The 11,014-nt window shown below is 23.6% G+C and overlaps 2 protein-coding genes across 2 annotated transcripts; one reads left to right on the top strand and one right to left on the bottom strand.

Moving 5' to 3' along the window:
• Positions 1 to 743: 743 nt before the first annotated feature.
• On the bottom strand, positions 744 to 4,695 carry LOC122510248 (mortality factor 4-like protein 1). The gene is made up of 6 exons (XM_043624743.1): positions 4,563 to 4,695; positions 4,366 to 4,483; positions 3,779 to 4,081; positions 3,385 to 3,603; positions 1,994 to 2,166; positions 744 to 1,682 (listed from the first exon to the last, which is right to left on the bottom strand). Exons 1-6 carry the CDS (start codon positions 4,588 to 4,590, stop codon positions 1,513 to 1,515), a joined length of 1,011 nt encoding a protein of 336 aa, XP_043480678.1. The 5' UTR covers positions 4,591 to 4,695; the 3' UTR covers positions 744 to 1,512.
• Positions 4,696 to 4,974: 279 nt separating this feature from the next.
• On the top strand, positions 4,975 to 9,840 carry LOC122510333 (COP9 signalosome complex subunit 6). Its single transcript, XM_043624899.1, has 5 exons — positions 4,975 to 5,417; positions 5,986 to 6,269; positions 6,527 to 6,692; positions 6,770 to 6,963; positions 9,437 to 9,840. Exons 1-5 carry the CDS (start codon positions 5,156 to 5,158, stop codon positions 9,578 to 9,580), a joined length of 1,050 nt encoding a protein of 349 aa, XP_043480834.1. The 5' UTR covers positions 4,975 to 5,155; the 3' UTR covers positions 9,581 to 9,840.
• The last annotated feature ends 1,174 nt before the right edge of the window (positions 9,841 to 11,014 follow it).

Genomic DNA, 11,014 nt, shown 5'->3' with positions numbered 1-11,014 from the left:
GCCAGTCCCTGATGAAAGAAAGCGAAAAGCATTCAAAATGAGGAAGGCTCGTGCTGCAACTCGATTCCTGTTCACCTTTTATAACAAACGTTTTAGACTCGGGATGTTTCTTCTCCCGAAAATACCTTGGGTGGTCATTAGCTTCAGGCTTCCTGAATTTTTTTTTCTCTCTTAATTTTCCTCTCATTCTCCAATGTTCGTCTATATATCTTTCAGGTAGAACGAATTTAACCGGAAGAGAGATTGTAAATGTTTTTCGGAAAAATCTCATTTATTTCTAACTTTCTGCTCGTTGGTGTTCATATATTTCACTCTATTTCTACTCTATTTTCACGTCAGGGTTGCTACAGGTCAGGGAAATCAGGGAAAAGTCAGGAAATTTTATTAAAGTACTAAAAAAAATTGAATTTTGCAGAAGTTACAAATGATTGCAGATATTCAATTATTTTCAAAAGTAATAAAATTCCTCGCAGAAATTCATTTATGTTAAAAATTTTTAAAAAATTCTAGTTAAATTAATTTTTTGTGGCAAACCTGCACATTAGTTCACTTTACTTTTGATTTAAAATTACTTTTATTTTATAGAAAAAAATTTTTTCCTCAGTATTTCTGATTTATGTATTATAATATTTTCTATCATTAAATCTATTATAAAATTTTTAAATTTTCCGTAAATTAAAGAATTTGACTTTCTATTTCTAAATTAGTGAAAAAAGTGTACAAGAAAGTGGAAAAATTGTTCATATTTTGCAAATAATTTTATTTAGCAATTTCGTCCTTTTTTTTATAAAAGTTTTACAATTTACGTATTGCGTAGAACTTATAAATTAGAACTTTGACTCGTCTTAATCGTTTGAATGACCAAAATTATATTAAAATTAATAATAATAGTAATAATAAAAATAACTACAATTTTCTATTTTTTTTTTTTAATAGAAACTAATTTTTAACATCTAATTATTAAATAATAACGAAGAATAAATTGAGAATAAATTAGACATTTAAGGAAAATTATTTTCAAATAATTAGATTTCTTTTGTAACGCACGTTACAATTTAGAAGGCACATAATTGAATTTGAAAATCACATTAAAGTTCATTTTATATTCAAAGACTAAGACAATAAACTAGAAATTGATTTTCCTAAAATAAAAATTGTTGTCTGGGGTCGTGGAAATTTTTGAATAAATAACTAGTTGAAATAAATAGATCAAATTAATTTGCGAATAAATTTTAACACTAAGATTCACAATTATTTCCACGTAGAAGAATTTAGGATTTTTATACTTCTAAGATTTTTAATTACTCTACGAAGGTTAATTAAGGTTTTTGCATTATTTTTATTCCTAAAATTTCTAATTATAGTATAAGTAACGATTTACAGAAGACTATTGTATTTAAATAGTAATCAATAAATTATTTCGTCAAATTGTAAAAATACAAATTGTCATTGAATTTGAACTATAGTCTTTTTAAAACAAAAGGACAATAATTATTAGCAGTTTGCGGGCGGTTAATTAAATTTACGATGATATTCCGGGCAAGCAGCGCCGTAGTCTTGAAGACTAAATAGCGAACTACTGTTTTTGTGCATGTACCTCAGAAAATCGTGAATGTGAAGAAGAAGTAATTGAATACTTCTTTCATCTAGTGGCGTATATGATAACATACTGCCAAGTTTTACTGGAAAAAGAAAAATATTTCATCAATTTATTCAATTAATTTTATTCTTTTTAAAAAAGAAAATGATACTCTAAAAATATTATAATTATAATATAATAATAATAATAATAATAATAATAATAATAATAATAATAATAATAATAATAATAATAATAATAATAATAATAATAATAATAATAATAATAATAATAATAATAATAATAGTAATAATAATAATAATAATAATAATAATAATAATAATAATAATAATAATAATAATATAATAATATAATAATAATAATAATTATAATATTATATTTTAAGTCGCTTACCAAAAAGTCTCAGTAAATGAAAAGAACCGTAAATTTGACTCGGAGTGGAATTTGGTTTTTCGGACATAATTTCTCCGTATTGTTGACGTTCCCATCTGTATAATAATTGGGTTCCTAACATTACATTGAAATATTCCTTCAGACCTTTCGTAACTTCTAGAACGGCTACTTCCCTGGAAGGAGAACATTTTTTTTTAATATAATAACAATTATAATAACAATTTTCGATATTACTTTCAGACGCCTACAAATTTTTTTAGTTGATTTAAAGTTGGAAAAAAATCGAAAAAAGAGTTTATTTTATTCTAATTTCGAAAAAAGTTTTTCTACTCTCTTCCTTATTTCGATAATAACTTTAATTTTATGTTTTTGGCAAATTCAATTAATTTCAAAACAGTTTTTCAAATTTTTTTGAAAGTTTTGAAAGTTTTTTTCTTTAAGCATACGATTATTCTCAAAAAATTGTAACAAAATTCTTGAAAGTATAAATTTTCTTTGATATTGAAATTCAATTTTATTGAAAGAAATTTTATATTTTGAAGAATTTTTAATGAAATTTAATTTTATTGAAAGAAATTTTATATTTTGAAGAATTTTGAATGAAATTCAATTTTATTGAACGAAATTTTATATTTTCAAGAATTTTGTTTAATTAGGATTATTTGACAATTTTTCAATTAATTACTTTTGGAAATTCAATTATCTTCAAAAAATTGTAATTGAAATTTTTCAAAAATCGAATATTTTTAGAATTTATAAATTCAATTATTCAAACATTCAATAAACTTGTTAAATAAATATTTAAATATTTACAGTAATATAAATATATTGTAACAATAAATAAATATATTGTAACCCACAGAAGTTAAAATTTAAAAAAAATGGCAATTTCCAACCTTCTGAAATTCTATTAATTCTAAAAATTGAAATTGAAATTCTTTCAATATTTAATTTTTTTCTAGAATTATGAACTAAAATTACTTGAAAGTTGAATAGATTTTGAAAAATAAAAATTTAAATATAGTTTAATTTCTACATCAATTAAACTTCTGAAATTTAATTATTTTGAAAAATTGTTACTGTAACTTTTTAAAAATTCAATTATTCTCTAGGATTTTTAACCAAAATTCTTTTAAAGACAATTACTTTTTAATAATTTTGAAAAAATTCTTTAAGAATCCAATTATTAAAAAAAAAATAAACACTTTAGAGGAAAATATTTGGCTGTAGTCATTTTTCACAGTTTGAAAATCGAAAAAATCGTAAATCGTACTGTCGGAGGCCCTGAAATTAGGAGTTAAATTTATAGAATAAAAATTAACTCTTTCATTTCTATTTAAAGAAATTCAAGATTTGAATTTCAATAAAAATTCCTTTTTCCATTCACTTACTTGTTGGGAGTATTTGTCTTGCTAGAAGTTTTAAATTTAACATAATCATCGAGAATTTGATCGACAGTGTGTCGAGCTGGTAAAATTGCTAATTTCCTTTGTCTACTAATCGCGTCCCAATCGTCTACCAACCAAGGTTTCAATTCGTCCGGAAGTTTTACTTTAACTTCGACCTTTGACAAAAATTGTTCTTCTGTTTCAATCGAAGGATCTAAACGACTGAAAAATAGAAAATCATTTACGTTATCAAATAGAAAATAAAATATTGAATAAAACAAAAATTCATTTTTCACGAGAGAGTAAAATTGAACTGAGAGAAATATTTATCTAAATAAATGAAAATTTATCTAGAAATGAAAAGAAATGAATTTTGATTGACTATTGGCAGAAATACCTTTTCTTTTTTCTTGGAACATCCGATGAGGAATCATTAGATGTTGGTGTTATAGATCCGCTATTTTTAGCCGATCGACTATTAATTTTTTCATTTGGCAAACTTGGAGTTGAGGAATTACTTTCAGCATCTTTTTCTTTAACATTCTCTCGACTTCGACTTTGTGTTTTAGATGCGACCGTTACTTTCTTTCCTTTTTGAGACGTTTGTTGAGAAGCATAGGCTCTTTGTACGTCTTTTTGTTTCTGAACATTTGCCTCATTGTACTTAAGAACACGACTTTCTGGCACCCATTCATCCCAACTATTTCACAAAAATACATTTTTATAAATTTCAAACACGAATTCAATTCCTTTCAATCTTTCTCTGAAGAGGTTATGTTTCGCAGAATTCCCCCAAAAACGATATTTTAATTAATAGTATTATTTTAATGTTTGTAAAAATAAGTAATTATGATAAAAAAAAGGATATCAACAAGAGAAACTATTAAAATGTAAATGTAAATTATTTTTTGTTGTAGAAAGTGTGGACTTTTAAAATATTTTTCACTTCACTTTCTACAGTTTAATAGTAAAAAAATAACTTACTTTTTATTCCAACCCGCGTAATGAATGAGATATTTAATTTGTTTCTCTTTAGTTACTGTTGATTTTAAACATTTTGCTTCGTATATTAATGGACCATGGAAGCAAAGGACTCTTTCTCCTGTTAAAGAAACGAAAGAAAACAAATCACTTTGACGTTACGTACAAATTTTTGTTAAAGGAGGAAATATATTTCTTACCTTCATTAAATTTATAGTTTGGAGTCATTAAGATAAATAATTAAATAACTTGTTTTTTTTTAAATAAAAACACTAATTGTTGCGTCTGGTTTGTTGACAGACAAACACAAGCAAACTGACACAAACACCAAGTAAATATTTTAGTAATTTAGTTCTCCCTAGGGCCGCTACAATCTTGCCAACCTCTAATTTCTCCAATTTACTTCGATCAAAATTAGAAACATACCGACGATAATCAAAAATGTTTATAAAAAAAATTATTAATTTACAATTATTTAATTTATGTTAAGTGTTTTTTAAAAAAAAATCCAAACGATTTGGTATTTATTTTAAATTTGCCGCTAAATATCCCCATTGACCAGTGTTATTTATCCACCGGCAAAGTAATATTGGCAGCAATTGTTCCGTGATACCAACTTCAGAGTATACTGCCGTGCTGGAGACGTCTCTTGTGTTTTTTGTCGTTGTTTTGTCGGTCGATTTTTGTTTATTACTATATTATTAAAAAATATTAGTGCAAAAACAAGAGAGAAGTTTAAATAGAGAAGTGTTTAATTGTGATTAATTTTGCAATTGCAAAAAAGTGAAACAAAATGAGTGAGGAGAAACAACAATTGAATGAAATGGATGTGGATGAAAACAATGGACTTTCGGGTGATGTACCGATGGAAATTGCACCTATCATCAATATTGAAAAAGAACATACAACATCGACGAATTCAAATACAGCGTGTCGAATAATGGCATCATCGGGAACAGTTGGTTCTGTTTCAATTAGTCTCCATCCTTTAGTGATAATGAACGTTAGTGAACACTGGACTAGGTTAAGAGCACAAGAAGGCAGTGATCAACTTGGTAATTATATCATTATTTAATTTTAATCATTTAATCAATTTATTCTATTTTTCGATTTATTTACAATTTTTATATTTTTCATTAATTTTTCTAATTTTTGGGTAATATTTTTCTTTTTAATGTTTTATTATTATTAATGTTGCAAGAAATAAATTTCAATTAGTTTTCAGGGTGGCCACATGTTAGTAAAGTCAGGGAAATTAGGAAAATTGAGACTTTTTTCGATTTATTTAAATAATTGAATTCTAGAAAAACTTTCGAAAAATTATTTAATAATTGATTTAAAGATGAAGTTTAGTTGAAAATTGTAGAAAATAATTGAATTCAGGAAGGGTTAGAATTGTAATTTTTACAAGTTATTAAAATTCATAAATTTGTCTCATTTTTCGTAAACTTTTATATTTTTCTATAAGAAGAATTTTGTCAAGGAAAATAATTTTAATGTCAGTAAATTGTCAGGGAAATTGATAAACTGAAACTTGTAACCATCCTGATTTCTTTCTGGCAAGTTTTTTAAAGAGTTTCTTTTTATTCTGAATTGTATAAATTTATGTGATTTTAATTGCAGTGTATGGAGCTTTGATTGGAAAGCAGAAGGGGCGTAATATTGAAATTATGAATTCGTTTGAATTATTATTCAACTGTATAGGCGACGATGTGATAATTGATCGAGATTATTACAACACAAAGGAGGAACAATTCAAGCAAGTTTTCAGCGAAATGGACTTTCTTGGATGGTACACAACAGGTGATATTCCAAACGATAGGGACATTAGAGTACACAAACAAATATGCGAAATTAACGAGAGTCCAGTGCTTTTAAAATTAGATCCAAGACCAAAAAACGCCGATGTAAGTAAAATATTTATTTTTCCTCTCTGGTAAAATATTTTTTTTCATTGTTAGAATTTATTAATTTATTTTCATCTAAATTGTTAATAACTTGACTAATTTCTATTTAATAATAATATAATTTTTATTTTATAATAATTAATCTAATTTTCATTTTATAATGATGGAACAAGTTTCTATTTTAATAATAATTGAACTAACTTCTATACTAATTATTATTTGGAGAAAATGAATATTTTTAATGAATTTTGTTTCAGCAATTACCGGTTTCAATTTACGAATCAGTAATTGATTTAGTCAATGGACAAGCTACGATGTTGTTTGTGCCATTAAATTACACATTGGCTACAGAAGAAGCTGAGAGGATAGGAGTCGATCATGTTGCAAGAATGTGCAGTAACGATCAAGGAGAGAGTTCCTTAGGTAAAATATTGTGGACAATATTTGCCAATTGTTCTATAATTGGCTCGTGATTAATTTTGATATTTTTTCTTTTTTAGTTGCTGAACATTTAATTGCTCAACATAGTGCCATTAAAATGTTGCACTCGAGAGTGAAACTTGTTTTGAGGTATGTCCAAGCTGTTGAGAGTGGAGAGTTAAAAGGTAATCATGAAGTATTGAGAGCTGCTTGCTCATTGAGCCATCGATTGCCAGTGTTGAATAGTTCAAAATTCAAAGCCGATTTCTACAACGTAAGTTTCAATTTCTGCAAATTTATCAAATTTATAAAAGTTCAGGTCTTGGATAATACGACTTTTTTTGAATTTTTACAATTATTTTTAAAAAGTACGACTTTTTTTTTGACTATTTAAAAAAAAAATACGATGTTCTTTGACTAATTTGAATAAAATACGACAATTTCTACTTTTCTTCTACATATTATAACAAAATAACACTTTTTTTAATATGAAACGATTCTTATCTTGATTTTCAAAGTGTAAAAAATATCTATAGTCAAATATTTTCCTCTAAAGTGTTTTATATTTTTCTCCAAATTTATCGATTTATAGAAATTTTGTAAAATTGAATTGAAAAGAATTTCATTTTAAATTATATTTAATACAAATTTTTTTTAATGTTTAACAACTTCGTTCTTTAAAAGAAATGTAATTCAATTTCTTTTAAAATACTAGATTATTAGTAATTTTTTAGAATTTATATACATATAAATTTAATTGAAAATTTTTGCATAACTGAAATTTTGTAAAGTTGAATTGAACACAATTTAATTTTAAATTGTATTTGATGGAAATAGTTTTTGAATCATTCAATTCTTGAAGCACTTTCTGAAAATTATTAAAACAGTTTGAATTTTTAATTGTATTTTATATGAATATTTTTTGAATATTTTAATTGTCAAAGAACTTTCTGAAAATAATTAAAACTAATTGACTTTGAGAAGAATGATTTAGTTTAAAATTCTCAAAAATAATTGCCTATTGGAAGAAATTTTTGAAAATAATTAAACTTGAGAAAGTTTTAAATTAAAATTTTTGAAGGTTTGAATTTTGAATAATTTTAATTAGAAATTATAAATAACTTAATTCTTAAAAAAAGTTGTAATTGAATTTCTTATAAAATACTAGATTATTAGTAATTTTTTAGAATTATTTAATATAAATTCAATTGAAAAAATTATTGAAATTAAAAAGTAAAAAATAATTTAAATTGAATACAATTTAATTTTAAATGGTTTTTAATGGAAATAGTTTTTGATTAATTCAATTCTTAAAACACTTTCTGAAAATTATTAAAACTGTTTGAATTTTTAATTGTATTTTATGTGAATATTTTCTGAATATTTTAATTCTCAAAGAACTTTTTGAAAATTATTAAAAATAATTGATTTAGAAAAGAATAATTAAGCTAAAAATTGTAGAAAATAATTGAATATTTGAAGAAATTTTTGAAAATAATTTAACTTGAGAAAGTTTCAAATTAAAATTTTTAAAGGTTTGAATTTTGAATAATTTTAATTAGAAATTATAAATAACTTAATTCTTAAAAAAAATTGTAATTGAATTTCTTATAAAATACTAGATTATTAGTAATATTTTTGGATTTTTGAATATAAATTCAATTTAAAAAAATTTTGAATAATCAAAATTTTGTAAAATTGAATTGAAAACAATTGAATTTTAATTTGTATTTTATCTGAACATTTTTTGAATAATTCAATTCTCAAAGATCTTTAAGAAAACTTTTGAAAATATTTCCTTTAGAGAAGAATTTTTATTTTAAAAATTCTATAATATTATTGAATTTTGTAAGAAATTTTTGGAAAAATTTGTTTAATTTAATAAATTAATTTTTCACAACGTTTCGAATTTAAATTTTAGAAGGTTTGAATTTTGAATAATTTTACTTAAAATTTTTAAACAATTTAGTTTTTTAAATAATTTTAATTCAAATTCTTCTGAAATTAGTTAATTTTTTGGAATTTTCAAATATTTATTCATTTGAAAAATGTTGACTAATTGAAATTTTTGTAAAATTCAATTGAAAAAAATTCACTTTTAGACGTATTTTAAATGAAATTTTCAGTTTTTTCTTGAATAACTAGATTTTTAAAGAACTTTCTCAAAATTATTTAAAAGTAATTGTTTTTAAAAAAATTTTAGTTAAAACTCCTAGAAAATAGTTGAATTTTGAAGAAGTTACAGTAGCAATTTGTAGAAATAATTAAATTTCAGAAGTTTTCAACTTAATTTTTGAAAATTTTAATTGACCTAGAAATTAAACTATAGGTATTTAAATATTTATTTTCAAAAATTATTTAACTTTGAAGTAGTTTTAGTTCAAAATTCTAGAAAACTATTAAATATTGAAAGAATTTCAATTTTTAGAATTAATAGAAATTCAGAAAGTTTGAAATTGAAATTTCTTTTAATTTTATTGGAAAAAATGTGATATTTTGAAGAATTTTGTTACAATTTTTTAAAATAATCGTATTTTTGAAGAAAAATTAATAAAAATTTGCAAAAAATTTTGTGAAATTAATTGAATTTCTACAAAAATCCGAGACCTGTAAAAGTTATTTTTATCCTGATGTGATAATTCATTTTGTGTTAATTTTAATTAATTTAATGAAATTTAATTAATAAATTTGAATTTTAATTGATAAAAAAATCGATTGAAGCTAAAATAATCATTTTTAATTTTCAGCAATGCAACGATTTTGGTTTAATGACCTACCTCGGAATAATAACCAAAGGCTGCAATGATTCAAAACAATTTGTAAACAAATTTAATCTGCTCTATGAGAGCCAGAGATTTGGTCAACGCTTAAGAAGTCTCTTCTTCTCTTGATTGTTCAACTGCGTTGCTTTTTATACTAGTTTTTGTTTTTCTACAAAATCAATCATCAAGGGCATTTTTTGTCACATCACTAAAAAAAACAAATTGGCATTATTTTATTTTTGCGGGCTACAAATTTCAACTTTACATCAAAATGCCCGTCGTCACGTCATCGATATTAAGGAAGAAATAAAAACCTAGTGTTGTGAGTTGATTGATTTTTTCTTTTATTTTTCATTTTATTTCAAAATATACTCTTTTTACGTTTCTAAGTTGATCCAATATTTTGTACGTGACAAGTTTAGTTGTAGTTCGAATTTAGAATAACGATCGTTTAATATTTGATTTTGAATAAAAAGGAAAAATATTGCATATTGTAAAATATAATATCGCATATTCTTAAAAACAAGTTTTTTCTTATTTCACTTTTATTTTTTTCACATATATTTTTCATAAGGAATTATTAAAAAAAAAATTTTCTGAAAGGTCTTTTTTGGGTAAATGAACTAAATTTAAATGGCATAAAAATTTATTCATTTGCCTAAGATACATACTTTACAATTTACATCTTTTGACTTGAAACCATTTTTATTATAATCGGTGATATCCGTTAGGATACTTTCACGTGTTTTGTTAAAAATTTCTTTTATGGAAGACCTTATCAATCGGCACGTTATACCGAACGTCTCTTTTTTTTATAGGCCACAAACGTCAATTTCTTAATTCTACATCAATTTGGAGTGAAAATTATTTTTTCTCTATATGAAAAATAAAAATTATCTGAATTTTCGTGAAAAGTTGAATTTTTTTTTCTCTGTAAATTAGTAAGATTTGTTTTCGTTTACTGTATAGTATTTAAAAAAATATTTTAACCCAATCTGATGAAGAGTTAAGATAAAGTTTCTTTCTTTCTTTCAATATACAGAATCATAAAAATTGCAAATAGTTTTTTATACTGGTAAAAATGCTGTCACTAGGCTCGTTTATTTATTATTATTATTATTATTATTATTTTTATTATATATAAAACATTATTTTCTAAAAATGGTTTCTAAAAATCTATAAGTGACTAATTTATATACATATTTTTTTTTTCTTTTTGGCTGTCAGTATACATATATAACATATTGAAATATCACTGTACAAAATATAGTATAGTATACTGTGCATTGGAAAATTATTAATTTTTTCCGTCAGTACATTTAAGCCGTTTTTGATAAAATTTCCGTTTATCGTCTTTATAGGTATTTGCAGTGTCTTAACAAAATTAGACATTTATTTTGTGCATGACATTGGCAATATACATCTTAATTTCATAAAATTATCTATATAAACAATGCGATTGATTTCATATGTTTGACGTCTATTCGTCACACTGTGATATTTAATTGATATGAGGAGATTAAAAAATCCCAATCGTCACGCGGAAAATGAGAAATTGTCAAG

This window comes from Leptopilina heterotoma, unplaced genomic scaffold (assembly GCF_015476425.1).
Source record: "Leptopilina heterotoma isolate Lh14 unplaced genomic scaffold, ASM1547642v1 Lhet_68, whole genome shotgun sequence".
Taxonomy (NCBI): Eukaryota; Metazoa; Arthropoda; class Insecta; order Hymenoptera; family Figitidae; genus Leptopilina; species Leptopilina heterotoma.
Note: the sequence above shows the minus strand (reverse complement) of the source record. Positions and strands in the feature narration are given on the sequence as shown.